Raw genomic sequence first — 18,462 nt, 5'->3', positions numbered from 1 at the left:
GAAGGAGCAAAAGCAGGCGGCTGAGTGCAGGGGAGGGAAAAAGTGGGTGAGTAGGCAGAGATACAATGACAGGTAATTAGGAGCAAGACTATTGATGGCTTTGTAGAATAGGCGATGGAACATGAAAGAGGAGCGGTTCTGTATGGAGAGCCAACCTGCATGATGATGGTAGGTAATTGTAGCAGAGGATTTGGGTAGATTGTAGAGAGTATGGGTAGCAAAGTTGAGCAGGTTTTCCAGAGGGAGGAAGGAGTAGAATAGAAAATCAAGGATTAAGATTGAGCAATAGGTGTGTTTGCCAAGCACGAGGTTGCAGATTAGTTTTCATAGAGTGGTGAGATATGGACGGGTTTTCCAAATTCTGAGAAGGTTAATACGAGCAGCAAAGGCAGTAGTAGTGAAGAATTGTTGCAGCCAGAGATTGCTTTACCCCAGGTTTGTGAGCTTCGGGCGAGGGAATAAGGTGATCACTCTGGAAGGAATGTTGAGAGAGTAGGGATGGCATTGGAATCTGAGAAAGAAGAGTTTGGCATGAGTCAGCAAACGGACATCCAGTGATTGATTGCAGTGAGATATTGAGGCGATATTAAACGAGGCAGCGGGACGACCCTGTCGGTAACGGGCCTCTGGCCAGTTAAGGGCCCGAGCGCAGTCCTACATGGTTGCTAACAGTGGTTTTCTTTCATTTTCTTTTTTTCCTTAAAAGTTTTTTTAAAGAAAGAAACCTATCTTTGCAGTCCCACGCCGTGCAGTGCTGTCATCCGAGCAGTCCGTTTTCAGTGTTGATGACTGACTAATGTCATCAACATTGAAGACGGATTGCCCGAATGACAGAACTGCACGGCTCCAGTGCGTGCCGCAAAGGTACGTTTCTTTGTTTGGGGAAAAGAAAAGAAAAAACACTCTTAGCACCCGTTTAGGAAACAATGTGGCTGCTAAGGGGTGAGGTGGTTAGGGGAGCAGGGGAAGTGAATGGAAGGAGGCGCTTGTACCATACAGTACAGCCTGTGTTCTGAGCCTTCCGATTGGCCAGCGCCCCTTCCCAGGGTGCTAATTGGTAATGTTCTGAGATGGTTGGGGTGAAGGAGGAAAGAGAAAGATTTCACTGATAGTGGCAAAGTGGTGATAGTGGAATTCAAAGAATGAGATACATCTTCCTAGGGCAGAGGTGCAAGAACTGGTCCTGGGGGCAGTGGGGGCAGTTATGGTGAAAGTGACAGGGCGGCCATTTTGGCTGTTGCTTGTGGTCCAGACAAACAGAGGAAAGGCAACAAACAAAAATGCCTTGGTTGAAAGACTTTAAAAGAATACTTTAGTTCCAAGTGGCCACCATTTAAGGGCATTTGGCTACCAATATGGTAAGAAGGCTAAAAATGTAGCCAGAAACGAAATGTACAGCTGCCATCAGTATACTCACCAACACACTTTCTAGGTGAGAGAACTCATGCAAGGACAATAAATATAGTGTGCTCAAGGATCATCCCTATCCTTGGTAGTCAAAGGAATTACTAAGGCCCTCCAACCAAAAAGGAGTGAAATGCTGCAGGACTTCAGTAGAAGTCCTACTGCAAGTAAAATAAGTCTTAAAATCAAGGAAGTCCTCAAGAATTCTAATGGAGTTTGCAAAACGAACCCCAAAAATGGAACTCTAAACTAAAAGCAAGCAATTAGTTGAAGCTGTACATCCAATTAGCTTGTTTTTTCCCCAAAGCGACATTAAAAGTAGTTTGTCTATCCTATCAGTAACTTATTAAGTTAAGTATATTGGATCACATTTTATGGCTTTGTATTAATTTCATTAAAATACATTGATTATAGAGACTTCAGGAAGGAGAGAATCGAAACCAGGACCTGAGCCAAACTGTTACATTTGCCACAAGGCCATTACTTCGACAGATTGAAAACCTGCAGGCGACGTTAGGCGCACATACAACATCCTGGGAAAAGCTGGAGAAGAATCTGTCTGACAGACTGGGTAAGAGCAGCCTTGTTAATCACCCACCATTATTCAACTCGGTCTTCTCCCTCAAATCCCTCAGCATACAAATGTGCAAAAAATAGATATTCAGTAAGATATTAAAACCATATTTTACACAGTTTACAACCAGTGGTGTTAGGCCACACGAAATTTAAAAATTGTGAGGTCTTTGTTTTACCTTTTTATAATCCAACTTGTTGATGGTTAATTTTGCATTTGGCAACCCACTAATCTTCAAGCTAGGAGCCAGGCAGCTGAGCAAGAAAAATCAATAGCTGTTTAATACTGTTTTATTGAAAGTCTTCTGAGAGTGTTTGCTTGATCTTAACAGTGGCCTTTTCTTGGTAAAGAAACACATGTTTAATTGCATATATTGCAGTGTATTGCCATTTATTTTTATAAAAATGGAACGTATTTATCTTTTTTACTGTACTTTAGAACCTCCGCATGACATTCATTATTTGCCTTCTTTCTCAATAAAAATATGTAAATATATTGTGTGATTTGTTTCACCATATAGATTTATAAACCATCACCGTAGACTGTTAGAGTAAATGTCAATGAGGACAAATTTTAGAATATATAATTTTTCAAGGGAGAACAGAAGATGGCTAGACTAGAAATCACAAGGATTGGAGGCAGTGGATTCAAATGTTGGGGCTCATTGAAGGAGAATTATTCGGATACAAGGCTTGACGCTAGGTGGGAGAATGTAAGGATAGTTTGGGATGCAGGACAAAGAGAGCTAGAAGGATCTTAGAGTTATCAAAAAAGACAAGTATGGCTAAACCTGCAAGGATGAAATTTAAAAAGAATACAAAGGAAGCCATATTCACTTGGCAATGAAGGGAATCCACCCGAGAGTATTGAAGGTGAGGGGAAATATTAACGGAAAAGGGCGTTTTAAAAAGAAGGTGAACACATGCATTAAAGTTCCAGCTGAGAGGAGGTCGAAAATAAGTAGAAGGGCCAATTGAACCACAGAAACAATAGTTTTGGAAGAAAAAACATGAGTGTGAACGCATGTGTTAGGCCCTCGAAAAGGAGGCAGCTATCTGCGTTTACGATTATGTAAAGCTGTTGTGCATAGTTGAGAAATGGAAGATATAGGAGGAAAGATTACTTTTTTTGTCAAAGAATATGACAAGGTTTTGTTCAGATGATGAGAATGGTAGAGATTATGGGTGGTGTGAGACCGGCATGGTATCAAGAGAGAAACACACTCAAATGGGTTAGTTTGAAAACCTTTATTTACTAAGGTTCCAGGGTTGATGTAATGCCCGATTGGCCCTAACTCTAAAGGGATAATTCCCTCAACTGATGGCCATCGTTTCCTGACTCCAAAGTAAAAGTCCGTCCTTGTCTAAATCTATGCATGCCCTCACTCTATACAAATATGTGATAGGAAGACTTTTAAAAAAAAAAGAAAAGGAAAAATAACGGTTCAATAAAAATAGAAACCAGAATTGGTTTCAGGTGGTCTTTCACCAGGTGCTGTTGGGTCAAAGTCACACATATAAGTTCAATCCACAGAGCTATTTGGAAGAACTTCTCCACTGGTCCCTTGTAGTTATTCCATCTACCTCCAAATGTCGAAGGTCCTTGGGGGTCCCTTCCCCAAGCTTTAACTTCATCCGCTTTCAAAACGCCCTTCCCCACGCTTCAATCCTCTTTACCAGTTCAACAAAACTTAACAAGTCTCTTACTTGGTTAGGCCTCTTAGGGTTCCCTTTCCCAAGCTAAGGTCCCTTTCAACTTTGAAATACAACTCTGTTCTTTATCGAGATGTACTTTGATTTCTTAAATAGGCCTCTCAGGGTCTCCCAGCTCTAGGCCTCTTCCAGCTTCCAAACACAACATATGATTTATCACAATTCTTTAAAATGTGTTTCTCCAGCATGGGGTCTGGCATGGATTCACATGCTCATGAATATTCCCCGTCGTCAGGCTGGGAATCCTCGGTAAAGAAAAAAATCAGTATCAGTTTCGTTTCTGATCTGTCTTTCGTAGTAGTAACCAATCACTGATCTCTGCGTCATACTGACCACAGCCAATGACTGCCCTCTACCTAAGCCCCGCCTCTGGCAGCCATCTTCAGATTTTTACCGCACGTTCAAGTGTTGGGATCCTCGTGCTATTGCTCTCGAGCGTTAGTGCTATTTTTTCACGTTTTTTCTCAAAAAACTTCTATTTTTCGGTCAAAAGAGCCTCAAGCTCCACCGTTTCTTCATCCGATCAACGGGGACCCGTGTCGGATTCGTTTACGCCCCTCAAGGGTGAAGATTTTGTCAAGCCACGCTTTTGGAGGACTCCAGAAGTTTCTCAGGCCCATCTCAGACATGGCCCAGGAGAAGGGAAGCTCGACGCCCGGAAAGCTGTTCAGGGTCTGCCCTGGATCCCAGCTTCAAAATGTCTTTAAGGAGGACGAACATTCCCTTTGTCTTTACTGCCTACATGAGGACAAGACGCACGTGGAGAAGGACTGTGCGTTTTGCGGCAATATGTCGGAGCGGACCATGAAGGACCGCCATCACCGTCTCGTCAACTGGCTGGAAGGGAAGAGCCCGTCAGGCGAGAAGAAGAAGAAGTCCGAGCGGTCTTCTAAGACCTTTGAGGACGCCCAGGCGACGGGGGTCCAACACAAGGCCAAGCACCGCGAGTCCGCTGGCACCGGGAGCGCCGAACCGCCCGTCGGACTCCCCTCAACCAGTGCCGCAAGACAACTCGGCGGCCATTTTGTTGGCTATACAGTCCTTATGCTCGGAGATGAGGACGAGACTGCCGTTACCACCAGCGGAGGAACCGCTCCCGACAGGGGACCCGGAGCCAGGCCCTTCTGGGAGCCCTCCCCCTAAGAGAAGGAGGATTCATCCTCCACCTCCTTTTCAGCCATCGCGCCCTGTTCAGCCCTCCTCCCCGTCCACGACTCGTGGGGATGATACGGGGACTGACACGGCCGCGACAGGTACGGACGACGAGGTTTACGACGAGGATCTGCCGTCGTCACCTCCCACGAGATTGGATCGTTTCACTCCATGATCGCCAGGGCATCCGAGCTTTTCCAGCTCTGCCCGGAAGAGAAGAAGAAGGAAGGTTTCCTTTATCAACGGCGTGAGGCCAAGAGGAAGACGGTCCTCGCTGTACCTGGACGATGTTTGGGATGAGGGCCTCGGCCTCCTCAAGAACCCATCCACGACGCCGGCTAGAAGGGATTGGTACGAGAAGAAGTACTGGGTCCCGGACGCGGCCCCCTTGTGCCTTCGGGCACAGCCGACCCCGGACTCAGTCGTCTCCGCGGCGGCCAGGAAGAAAGCGGGGGGGGCGCGGCCTCTACGTCGACCTCCCCGCCGGACGGCGAGGGAAAGAAATTAGATACGATGGGACGCAGAGTCATCTCGTCTGCAGCGACAACGATTAAGGCGGCCAACGCCTTGGCTATCGTAGCCCGCTACGACAGGGAGTTGTGGTACAAAGTGGCCCCCCTGCTGGACTTCCTACCGGACGACAAGAGGGCGGAAGCCCTAGAGATCTTGCAGGAAGGAGAGGTGGCGTCGGACCACGCCATTACGATTGCGACGGACATCGCTGACACTGGATTTCGCCAGTTGGGCAACGGCGTGTGCCTTAGGCGGCGTGGATGGCTCAAGGCTACTGACTTCCGTCAGGACGTGCAGACCAGAGTCTTGGACATGCTGTTCGATGGAAACAACCTGTTTGGGAAAACAGTGGACGATTCCCTTCAAGCCATCAAGGCAGACACGGAGACGGCCCGGGCTCTTGGGGTTCTCCAGCAACGGCGGCGGAGGCAAACAGGGTGCCTCCAAAGGTTCCGGCGGCGGATTTTCCACCTACCGTCAAGCGGCCCGTTCGTCGTCGCAGGAAGCTTACAGGGGACGAGGCAACGGGCGGACCCCGCCGTCGTCGCCAAGGAGGACAAGGCGGCAAAGCCTCGTCGAAGCAGGACTGAACCGGCCGTGGGGTCGGCCCCCCACCGAAGCACCCCGGTGGGAGGCCGGCTGGCGAGCTTCGTCAGCGTGTGGGAGTCCATCTCCACCGACCGTTGGGTGCTAGACGCCCTAGCTCAGGGTCACGCGCTCGAGTTTCTAAAGAGTTGCCCGCGCGTCCCCCCTGTGGCCAGGAAAGAACATCACGTCCCTCAACTTCTCTTGGAGGTAAAGGCGATGCTCAAGAAGGGCGCCATCGAGCCCGTCCCAAAGACAAAGGGGCTCCGGAGTTTACGCAAGATACTTCCTCGTGAAGAAGACTGGAGGATGGCGTCCCATCCTGGACGTACGACGACTGAACAAATTCATCAAGGCACAGAAGTTCTGGATGGTCACCCTCCAACACGTCCTGGGTCAGCTGGAGGAGGGCGATTTCCTGTCGTTGTTGGATTTGGAGGATGCCTACTTCCATATTCCCATCCTAAAGGGACACCGAAAGTTTCTCAGGTTCGTGGTCCAAGGGTGTCACTACCAGTTCAGAGCCCTTCCCTTCGGACTAAGGTCGGCACCCAGGGTGTTCACCAAGTGCCTCGCACCGGTGGCGGCGCAGCTGCGCCGAGAGGGGATCCACGTCTACCCCTACCTGGACGACTGGCTCATCGGAGCGAAGACGAAGGAGCTCGCCGTGGAGCACACGGCAAGGACCGTCCAACTTCTCACGGACCTGGGATTCTCTATAAACTACGGCAAGTCCCACCTGGTGTCCGCGCAAGACGCACTGTTTCTGGGAGCGAAGCTCGACACAGTGTCGCTTCTGGCCTCTCCGTCGGAGGAAAGGACGAGGGCCATCTTGGGCAAGGTGCAGCGGATGCTGGTTGCGGACGCGGCCAGAGTGAGGTCCATCAAGTCCCTCCTCGGAATGATGTCTTCTTGCATTTACCTCATCCGCCTGTGCAGGCTCCGGATGCGCCCGTTGCAGGAGTTCCTGGACGCGCGCTGGATCCAGACGACGGGCAGCTTCGAGGAGAGGATCACACTCGACAAGAGTTTCCGACGAGCGATCCGGTGGTGGGGCACCCGCGCGCATCTGACGACGGGCATGGACTTCCAGACCCCCGGGCACCAGGAGACGGTGACCACGGATGCCTCCCTGGAAGGGTGGGGAGCGCACACCGAAAATCTGCACGCGAGAGGCCTTTGGCTCCCGACGGAGAAGTCCCTCCATATCAATGTCCTGGAGCTCCGTGCAGTGTTTTGGGCCCTCAGGTCCTTTCTTCCGTCCCTCAAGGGCAAGGTGGTGAGGATCTTCACCGACAACACCACCACCATGTTCTACATCAGGAAACAGGGCGGAACCAGGTCCCCAGCCCTGTCCATGGAGGCGCAGGATCTGTGGCATTGGGCGGTCGCCCAAGGGATGTTTCTGGTGCCGTTTCGTCTGGCAGGGATAAAAAACACCATCGCCGACTCACTCAGCATGGAGCTGCGCTCGTGCCACGAGTGGGAACTACGACAGGATCTAGTGGACCGCCTCTTCCGACGGTGGGGCACACCCCAGATCCATCTGTTCGCGACGGCGACGAACTCCAAGTGCCGGAGGTTCGCCAGCAGGTTTCCCCAGCCGAGGAGCATGGGCGATGCTTTCTCGTTCCCCTGGGAGGGCCTGTTTCTATACGCGTTCCCTCCATTGCCATTGCTGATCCGGCTCATCAACCAGCTCAAGAGGTCACGGTGCAGGATGATCCTCGTCGCACCTGCGTGACCGAGGCAGATATGGTTCCCGGACCTTCTGGACTTGTCAGCGTCCCCGTCAATCAAGCTGCCAGTGGACGCGGATCTTCTCTCCAGGGAAGGTGGCGCCATCCTCCATCACGACCCGAAGTCGCTGAGCTTGCAGGCCTGGCTCCTGCAGCGTTAGAGTTTGGAGGATACGACATACAGGCCGACTGCAGAGAGGTTCTTGCAAAGGCCAGGGCGTCCTCAACTCTTAAATGCTACGGACACAAATGGAAGAGGTTCTCTGTCTGGTGCCACGCACAGAAGATTAACCCTCTACGGATTACGGCTCCCCAAGTACTGCCGTACCTACTGACGCTGGCCAAAGCTGGACTGGCGCACGCGTCCATCAAGATTCATCTTGCTGCAATCTCCCGATACACCAGAACCACGGGGCGGACGTCTTTGTGGTCTCATCGTCTGGTGAAAGAGTTCATGAAGGGACTGTTCAGATCGTTCCCGCCGGTGAAGGCTCCGGCCCCGGTGTGGGAGCTCAACGTGGTGCTGACCAAGCTCATGGGACCTCCGTTCGAGCCTCTGCACTCGGCTCCATTGAAGTTCTTGTCGTGGAAAACAGCGTTTCTTGTGGCCATCACCTCCGCACGACGGGTGGGAGAGATCCAGGCCCTTTCCTTCAAGGCCCCGTACTTGACCTTTCACGACACGAGGGTAGTGCTCAGGACGCACCCCTCCTTCATGCCCAAGGTGCCGTCGGACTTCCACCTCAACGAACCCTTGATGTTGCCTGTTTTCTTCCCGTCGCCTTCGTCGCTGGCTGAAAGGACTTTGCACTCGCTGGATGTGGCTAGAGCGCTGAAGTTCTACGTGGACCGCACGAAGTGTTTTCGGAAGACGTCACAACTCTTTGTGAACTTTGGACCTGTCAATCAGGGGAAGGCTCTCTCGAAGGCTTCCATTTCCAGATGGCTCTCCGGCTGTATCATGTACTGTCATCTTTTGGCAAACCGACCGCTGCCTGGCCGTCCGAGAGCCCATTCCACCAGAGCGATCGCAGCTACCACGGCGTTCCTATCTGGTGTGCCCTTGCTGGACATCTGCAGGGCTGCTACGTGGAGGTCGACGCACACCTTCACTGAATTCTACTGCGTCGATCGGGATTCCAGGGAGGAGTCCAGGGTCGGCCAAGCAGTGCTGCGCAACCTGTTCGCCTAAGGTGAGCCTGGTGAGGAAGTAAGAATTGCTTAATGTTGAGTTTGATGTAATGCTTAATGTTGAGCCTTTGCCACCTCCCGTGGTTGGGCATGTGTGTACTGCTATGTATTCTTTATTCATGAGCATGTGAATCCATGCCAGACCCCATGCTGGAGAAGGAACAAGTTACTTACCTGTAACTGTTGTTCTCCAGCATGGGTCTGGCATGGATTCACATGCGAACCCTCCCGCCTACCCCGCTGCGGCTCTTCACTTGGTCATACTGCCACTTCACCTGCTACCAAATCTGAAGATGGCTGCCAGAGGCGGGGCTTAGGTAGAGGGCAGTCATTGGCTGTGGTCAGTATGACGCAGAGATCAGTGATTGGTTACTACTACGAAAGACAGATCAGAAACGAAACTGATACTGATTTTTTTCTTTACCGAGGATTCCCAGCCTGACGACGGGGAATATTCGTGAGCATGTGAATCCATGCCAGACCCATGCTGGAGAACAACAGTTACAGGTAAGTAACTTGTTCCTTATTTATAACTCAACACACAGGAGCATATACATTCACAGTACTTATAGCAATTCAAGACATATAAGGCACAAAACCCCCTCTCCCCTTCCCCTTTAAGTCCCTCGGTGAGCACTGTACCCAGGCCTAGTCAGCCTGGTCGGGTAGTGGCGACGGATCGTCCATAGAATGAAGGGCTCTCGCAATCAGGCGTGGCTAAAATGTCAGGGCCGGAAAGTTCTGCTCATAGTCCAGGACCGGAGCCCAAACGTCCATGAATCGGTAGAGCAGTCCTGCTTTAGCTGCTGTGACCTTCTCAGCGATCAGGATGTCCCAGAGGTTGATCCAGCATAGGGTTATCAAGGGACCATCCGCGGATTTCCAAGAGCGGCCACCGTGGTTTTGGCTGCCAGCAAGAACTGGGATACCAGGGCCGCTCTTCTCCCTGATCTCGGGTATACGTCTGGTAGCGGGATCCCCAGGAGGACTTGCTCAGGCGTGTGTGGAATGGCCATCTGGGTGATTTATCACAGTTCTGTTTAGAATTCATACCCCATTCTTTAATGGGGTAGAATCAGAGGCTTTTCGAAAACACCAGGATTTTTGCTTTTCCTAAGTGCGACCACTCTGACCCTCTTGCCCCTGTTTTTGCTCTAACGTTATTATTTTACCTCTTAATTTCTTTCAGATGCTCCTTGCACCCCATTTCTTCTGCTTTCCTTTCCGTGCACACTTGCATCTGCTTTACTGTGTCCCTGGCACTTTGCTGATCCGTTTTTCCCTCCATGCACCCTTGCGCCTTCTTTACTAATTTGCTGTCCTTTCCGTATACCCTTGCACCCTCTTTTGGTTCCGTACACACATGCACCTTCCTTTGCATGCCAGAGGCACCCTCGCTTACTACGGGGCATTCACGGTTTCTTTTCCACTTTTTCTCATTTTCCGCTTCGATCAGGCTTTTTTTTGCTTTTTGCCCCAATCTGCTTTTCTTTCGCTTTCTGTCTCCTTGTTGCACTTTCAGCCTTTTCACTTTTCTTTCACTTTTAACTTTCACACTTTTTTTCCGATTCTATGCCGCTTTTCTTGTTTGTGCCTTTCTCCCGCTCCGCTCTCATTTAAACGCACGCTCCGAGGTTCTATTACTTTCTTTCATGAAACTCACTAGGCAGCAAACTCTTTAAAATCTGCAGGGAAATAGCCAACCTTTCTGCAGTCTCCTCCTCACCTCTTCCCTTTCACGCCCTCTGCAATGCATTACAAAAACTCAGGACATTCTGATCACCCTTGTGTCCCGGTCCCCCTCCCCTTTACTTCCCTGCCCCCTTACCTCCTCTGCCTCCCATCCTCCCTCAGCCTATCTCTCCTAGTACACCTGATGAGGTCACCAGAGTTGCCCGCTCCATGAAGGTCTCCTCCAAACAGGTTTTTCCCTGCTCTTCTAGAACCATTAAAGGCAATATTGCCACTCTGGCCCCTACGCTTGCTGATTACTGCAACTGCGCTTTTGCTACTGGATCTTTCCTCTCCTCCCTTAAGCATTCCCTAGTGCGCCCTCTTCTGAAAAAACGTTCTGCAGACCAGTCTTGTCCAGCCAACTACTGTCCATATCTCTCACCTCCTTCCTTGGGAAACTCGTGGGAGACGCTGGTCTTCCCCCAACACCAATCTGGATTCCAAGCATGTAGAGGCACAGAAACTGCTCTTCTACGTACCTGTGAGGAACTTCTTTCCTCTCTCAATTCCAACTCTCCTGTTCTGCATTTGATATGGTCAACCACTCCATCCTCATAAAACAGTATCCACGATACCCTAGGTATCTCCGAGTGACACTCGACTGGCTGACCTCCTTCCTCAAGGACTGTCTGCCCCAGGCCATTATGGGTGCTTTCTCCTCCCCCACCTCTATTTCCACCTGCAGTGTGCCCCAGGGCTCCAACCTTTCTCCCTGTCTCTTTAACACCTATCTTGCTCCACTTGTACACCTCATTTTCACCTTCTCCCCTAACTTTCAGTGTTATGCAGATGACGCGCAACTCTTCTTCAAACTTCCCTCTGACCCTCTCCTTACTTCCTCCATCATTCCTCATCATTCCTGACTGCCTATCTGCCATCCAGTCCTGGTGTACTTCCAATGATCTCAGCGCCAGCAAGACTGAGATTGTTCCTATTGGGACTCCTGCTCCATCTTTCTTCCCCTCACTTTGGCCATGGGGGAACCCCAGCCGCACACCCCTCTCCTTCATCTGAAGCCAGAAACTTTGGAGTGATCTTCGATTCCTCTTTCCTTCCTCCCTCACATTCAGGACCTTGCCAAGATGTCCAACTTTCAATTCCAACTCCTCAAAGGAATTCTTCTTTTCCTCTCTTCCCCCAGAAGCTCAATGTCTCTAGAGCTCTGGTTCTCTCTAGGGTAGACTACTGCAGTAGCCTTTTTCTTAATCTACCCTCTTCTTCTTCACGGCCCCTCCAGCTAATCCAGAATAGGGCTTCAAGACTTATCCTTGCCCTCAAGCCCAGGGGCCGCATCTCTCCAGCCCTAAAAGCTCCCCACTGGCTCCCGGTTGCTGCAAGGATCAAATTCAAATCCCTCTGCATCATCCATAAGGCTGTCTGGGGCCGGGGACCACGATATCTACAACTTGCCCTCACTAAATACTTTCCTTCCAGATCTTTACGTTTCTCCGGCACCAACTCGATGTGTGTCAAGCGCTTTGTTAAACAGCAAGCTGGTGGCCGGTCTCTTTCCTCTGCAGGATCCCTCCTAAGGAACAGCCTCCCCCTTCCTCTTGATCCGGATCTTCTCAAACACTGGAAGCTCCTCAAGACTTTCCTCTTCACCTCCTCCTTCCCTTCATCTCTCCTCTGCTAAACCCCACAGTTGCTGAGATTGGTGACCAGGGCCATATTTGTCCTTCTGGGCCCTGGCCTCCCACCCCCAAATGCCTTCAGCCTCAGCCCGCTCCCAGCCCTTAATTTGGCACCCACTGGCCTATGCTACCACATGCCTGCACTTATTAATTGGCAGCTGACCACTCATCTAGGCACTTACAGCTGCTCACCCCCTAGACCTTCCCTCTTGTTACACTTATCCCCCCCCACTCCCTCATCCCTTCTCTCTCTCTGCACTTGCATCTTCTTAATACTCACAAGGCCTAGTAGGACCGCCTCTATCTTTCATTATTTGATTTTCATTCCCATGTTCTCTCCCTGTTGCCCTGTGGGTGCTTTGAAACACAGTTTACTTGCTGAATAAACGCCTCACAAATGCACAATAAATAAATCTAGTAGGTGCGACAGTGCAAGGCCTCACAGACAGCACCACTGCCATGTTTTACTTAAACAAGCAGCAAGTCGCACACTCTCCAGGTCTGTCCAGGCTGTCTCAGAAAATGTGGAAGTGGGCCCTCAAGCGGAACATGTCCTAGTCTCTCAACACTTTCAAGGGGAACTCAATGCTCTGGCTGACACTCTGAGCAGAAACCCTCTACCTGTGGCGCACAAGTGGCAACTGAACAAAGACATTCTAAGCAAAATCTTCCTATGAGGTTATCCTCCTTTAGACTTGTTCGCCACAAACCAAAATGCATAATGCCCTGATTTCGAATCCAGGTTTCTGCAACCACAATTCAAGGGGAACGTCCTGTGGATGAGCTGGTCATGGAAATTGCCTACGCTCCCCTCAGCCCCCCCACAACCGACCCCCCCACCCCCCCCAACACCACTCCACAGCAGGATAGTACACAAAATGCACCAGGAACAAGCCACAGTTTTTTTTATTTTTTTTAAACAGTATTTATTATTTTAAACAACACACCAAACATTACAACCATTTAGGACATTCATAATCAGTTTCAAGGCATCACATTATTCAGTGTTATCCTCTGTCCTTCCTCCTCCATCCCCACAAACTCGAGCCATCTTATCCGTGCCATCTGCATGAGCATTTTCAGGCATCTCGATGCTTGTCAACTCGTCCGCGTCTTCCGTTTCATGATTGACCTGGTGGGGGTTTGCCATTGAGGTCACCAGTTGCCTCCAGGCTATCAAGGGGCCCACTTCCTCCTCTCCCCCCCCTAGTGACTGCTTCATACCATACCGCAGTTTCTGCTTCTGCCCATTTCAAGAGGTCTGCCCACCAAATCTCCACCCTAGGCCTATGGGCCGCTTTCCAGCACATTGCAATTCTGCGGTTGGCCAGGATATAGGCCAGGTCCTTCATCTTGCTGATATGTTTTAAATTGCGTGGCCTGGGAAAACTCCCAAGCATGCATGCCCAAGCAGACATCACGTCAAGCACCACTCCCCCACTGGCCATTCTCATCTTTATTTCTTCCCAGAATCTCTGCACCTCTGGGCAGGCCCAGAACATGTGCAGCAGCCCTGCCTCCTCCCCACACCTGGGGCATTTCTGTATAGCCGAGCCTCCAAACCTGGCTACTCTTCCGGGGGTCAGATAAGCTCTGTGGGTGACAAACAGCTGGATCTGCTGGAGTCTTGCTTTCCGGGACACCTTCTTATGATACCTTTGGGCTCTATCCCACTGTCCCTCTGTCATGGGTTCACCCACCTCCTCCTCCCAGTCAAGCCTCAGTTGGAGCAGCTCCTTCCCTGCCTTCGCACTCAGGAGCTCGTATATCCGACATATTTCGTGCCCACCCTCCGAGACATCATGCATCATTTCCAGGGTGGCATCCGGTTCTTTTCCGCTAGTACCGTCTCAGACCCCCTTTCCCTCGTCTGTTTCATGAGCCTGGTATAAGTAATGTATTGGCCCCTATGCACCCCTGTCTCCTCGTGCAGCCTTTGGAATTCCAGTGCCTCCCCCTCCTGCCATATATCTCCGAGGGTGGCTAGGCCCACCGGTTCCCAGTATCTGCGGACCCCTTTGAACAGTTGGGAGTCTTCCCCGCATAACACCACCAGCGGGACCTGCTGAGAGAGCGGGTCTGGGTCTCCCACAGTTCTCCATGCTCTGCACCAGATTTCCCAGCCTAGCACCAATAGTCTCCCCAGCCCCGCCATTTTAGTTTTATGCAGCCACACCGTCTCTCTTAGGAAATATGGGGCTGAATCACCCTACAAAAGCCTAGCTTCTGCCGAGTCCACTGCAGACAACCACCTAGCCACATACAGCAACTGTCCCGCCAAGTAATACAATTCAAAATTCGGCAGGTTTATGCCCCCCTTATCACATGTATTCTGTAGTTTCCACAGGGCCACCCTGTTCCTGGAGTTGTGCCATAGGAAGCCCCTGCAAAGGCCATGAAGTCTCCCAAAAAAGCGTCTGGGGATCAGGTACGGAACATTCACAAAAAAAATGCAAGAGTCTGGGCAAAACCACCATTTTGAGCAGCGCTGCTCTTCCCATCATAGCAAGGGGTAATCTAGACCAGAACACCATGCTATTTTTAATTCCTTCAATTGCTTTCTCCGTGTTAAGTTTGTGCTCAGTCTCTATCTTATGGTAAATATTTACGCCCAGATATCTGAACATCTCGGTCTGCCAGGGTATCTGCAGGATGGGCAGCCTTCCCAGTGGGATACTTTTATACCTTCCCAAGGGGAACACACTAGACTTCCCGGAGTTCACCGATATGCCCGAGAGGGTGGCATAGCGATCCATCACCTCCAGCACATATTGCAGATTCTCTTCCGGGAAGTGCAAGTAGAGGAGCATATCATCTGCATACAGTGATATCGGGTTTGAGCCTCCCGTTGTACGAATCCCCACCTCCCCGTATTGTTGCCTCAGGCAAATTGCCAACAGCTCTAATGCCAGGATATATAACATGGGCGACCAGGGGCAACCCTGTCTGGTCCCCCTACTGAGTTGCCATTTATCTGAGATTACAGTTCCTGTTTTGACTCTTGCAATCGGGGAGCTATATAGCATCTGGGCCCATCTAATGTATCTCGGTCCCATCCCGTATCCTTTCAGGGTCGCCATCAATCATGGCCACCTGACTGAATCAAAGGCTTTACCCGCATCCAGCGACACAATGGCCAACTCGCCCGGGTCTTTCTCGGCTTGATCAATGATGTGATGCAGCCTCCTATGGTTGTCTGTGATATTTCTACCGGGGACATAGCCTGTTTGGTCTGGGTGTATCAACTTGCCTATTACTCTCTTAAGTATGTTGGCCAGCACTGCTGTGAGTATTTTACTATCCTAATTAAGCATAGACCAGGGCCTATAAAACCCACACTCCACGTCCCGCTTGCCCAGTTTCAGGAGCGGGATGATCACTGCCTCAAAAAGGTACTCGGGCAGTTCCCCTTGCTCATAGGCTTCATTGAACATGGCCAGCAGCGGCTGGAGAAGCTCCTGCTTATATGTTTTATAAAACTCACTGGCTAACCCATCCGACCCAGGCGCTTTACATGTGGGCAGGTGTTGGATCACCGCCTCCAGTCCGTCCCAGGTGATGGGGGCATCTGTGTCTGCGCGTTCTAAGTCATCCAAGGTGGGGCAGTCCTATGTCCTCTATTTCCAGTATTTCTTGACCCATATCCTCTCCTGCGTCCTCATATAATCGTTTATAATACTTGAGGAACTCCTCATTTACTCCCTCCTGGGTATTACGGATTTGACCCTCCGCGTCCCTGACCTCTCTGCGCACTGGGCGGGGGTCTCATTTTTGTATAACCAAGCCAGTAGTCTGCCCGGCTTATCCCCCCCTGCATGTTACCTCTCTGTATATTTCTTATAATTTAACTTGCATAATCTGTCCCAGAGTTCACTACAGGTCATCTGTAAGTCCTTTATTTTAGCGCTGTCCTCCCGGGTGGGCGCCCCACTCTGTATCGGGCTCTCCAACTCTCTTTCTGTTTCCTGCAGTTCCCGTTCAATACCCCCTTGGAGCCCTTTGGATTTTGATATAGCTACCCCGCTCACCACCACCTTAAATACCTCCCATCCTGTTCCCGTCAATCGTACACTGCCCGTGTTGATATCAAATATTTTGATATTCCTCGATGGCCTCCCTCAAAGCCTCTCGAAATCCCGCATCCTGTAGGGCCTCAGCTCTAAGCCTCCACGTCTGGATTCGCGCTCTGGGGGGTTGATGTCGCCACTCTACGACCAAAGGCGAAAGTTCGGAAAGTACCCTGGCCTTATATTATGCGCCCACCATTTCTCCCACTATCTCGGCGGCAGCAAACACATAATCCAGCCTCGTATGCAGGTCATGTGGCGCTGTGTAATGCGAGTATTGCCTGTCCATTGGGTGCAGCCGTCTCCACACATCCTCTAGACAGAGGTCTGTCAACAGTGTCCTCAGCGCTTTAGGTGCCGGCGCTGGCTTATCTGGTTTATCTGACTTGTCATCTGACCTGTCTATCCCGGGGTTCAGGGTGCAATTGAAGTCCCCTCCCTACACTATTGCGCCACCCAACAGGGGGCAAATTTTACTATATAGGGACCTATAATATGCCGCTGTATCATGGTTAGGGACGTACACATTTCTAATGTTCACTTCCCTGTTCTCCAGGAGTCCCACCACCAACGCCATTCTACCTTCCGGGTCTATCGTTGATCTGAGCAGCTGAAACGGCACATGCGGTGCCACCCATGTAATCACCCCTCTTGCATATGCCGAGAATGTGGCTCCTATGACGTTACCCTTCCATTTTCTCCTGACCACCTCCAACTTCTCCTTGGTGAGGTGGGTCTCCTGTAGCAGAGCTATGTCAATCTGCATCCTCTTTAGGTACATCATCACTTTATTATGTTTTAGATAACTATTGAGGCCCGCACATTCCAGGTCACCACTCTGAGATTACCCGATGCCATCGTCTTGATGTTCTCCCCCTCCCCTCCCCCTCTGTCTTCCTTGATGGCCCGTTTTCCGACTCTTATCCCTCCCAACCTCAACAACTTCCCCCCACCCCCTTTCCCCAACTCTGCCCCACTGCACACAACCCTTCCCCTCCCCACACCCTACCCAACCCCAACAAATGCCCAGCTCCATCCCTGGATCTCGTGAACCTAGGGCTAGGACCCCGCGGGGCGTCACCGAACTAACAGTGACCTAACTAAGCGTAATACTATGGGGTTCAAGGGTTGTCTCCCAGGAGCTCCCACTTATCTGATTAGGATTGTTGCTTCTAGTGGATCTTGCCAGCATGTATTTCCTGCAACACATTCCCCACAGGCTTTATTTAATACTATATTCTAGTCCAAATGTCTTATGCTGTGTCACCAGAGATGACCCAGTGTTACTCACCACTCCGAAATAGGCCGAAGATGCAGAGGAGGGACCTTGGAGATGATGGTGGTACAAGAATCGATATTCAGCCTTCCATCCAAGCTCCCCTGAGTACAAGACTCAGGCTTCCCCAAAGAGGGGCTCTTTTCTACAATGTACCTCTCTGCTGTTTCAGTTAGGACAGACAGAGGTGTCAATTGAATAAAAGAGCGGGGAGAACACACACCGCCAATACCAATGCTGCAAAGGAATACAAAGATATTAGACAGTGTTGAGGTTAAGGCAAGTAATTAGAACAGTTGAATTAAATGCGCAGATAGTTTGGGATCTTTCTTTGATAAGATTTCTCTTTCTAAATTGACTATTGATAAGCGAACCTTACTAGACTCTAGGATTGAGGTTGCTGAGATATCTACTGCCATATCTTAATTGAAAGATGGGAAATCACCGGGACCAGATGGTGTGATTTCAGAGTTTTATAAAATGTAAGATACTTAATTGGCGCCAATCTTGTGTGAGCGCTACAATGAGTTTATTGCATCAGGTGTAATGTGTGATTCGATGAAAGAGGCACTGATTATCGTGATCCCAAAACCTAATAAAGATCATCAGAAATGTGGGTATAATAGGCCTATTTCTTTACTGAATGTTGATCTGAAAATTTTTACTGAAATATGGGCTAATAGATTAATGTCTTGTATAGAGCACCTGATTGATGAATCTCAGGTGGGATTCATACCGGGGAGATTTGCATATGATAATATAAGAACTGTGCTAAATGTGATTGGAGAGCACTATGGTAAAGACTGGAATAATGTTATTGGATTTTTTGATGCTGAAAAAGCCTTTGATAGGGTTAATTGGAAATTTATGGAGAACACGTT

At 50.2% G+C, this 18,462-nt stretch overlaps 1 protein-coding gene across 2 annotated transcripts in view; it reads left to right on the top strand.

Moving 5' to 3' along the window:
* The window catches only part of TMF1 (TATA element modulatory factor 1), a 418,170-nt gene that overhangs the window by 239,624 nt on the left and 160,084 nt on the right, over nt 1-18,462 (top strand). For both annotated transcript variants that reach the window (XM_069643800.1, XM_069643801.1), the window contains exon 10: nt 1,819-1,975. In XM_069643800.1, the coding sequence (XP_069499901.1) occupies nt 1,819-1,975 (157 nt within the window). The remainder of the gene's footprint in view (nt 1-1,818; nt 1,976-18,462) is intronic.

The sequence above is a fragment of the Ambystoma mexicanum genome, chromosome 2p (assembly GCF_040938575.1).
Source record: "Ambystoma mexicanum isolate Mex_15411 chromosome 2p, UKY_AmexF1_1, whole genome shotgun sequence".
NCBI classification, from domain to species: domain Eukaryota; kingdom Metazoa; phylum Chordata; class Amphibia; order Caudata; family Ambystomatidae; genus Ambystoma; species Ambystoma mexicanum.
Note: the sequence above shows the minus strand (reverse complement) of the source record. Positions and strands in the feature narration are given on the sequence as shown.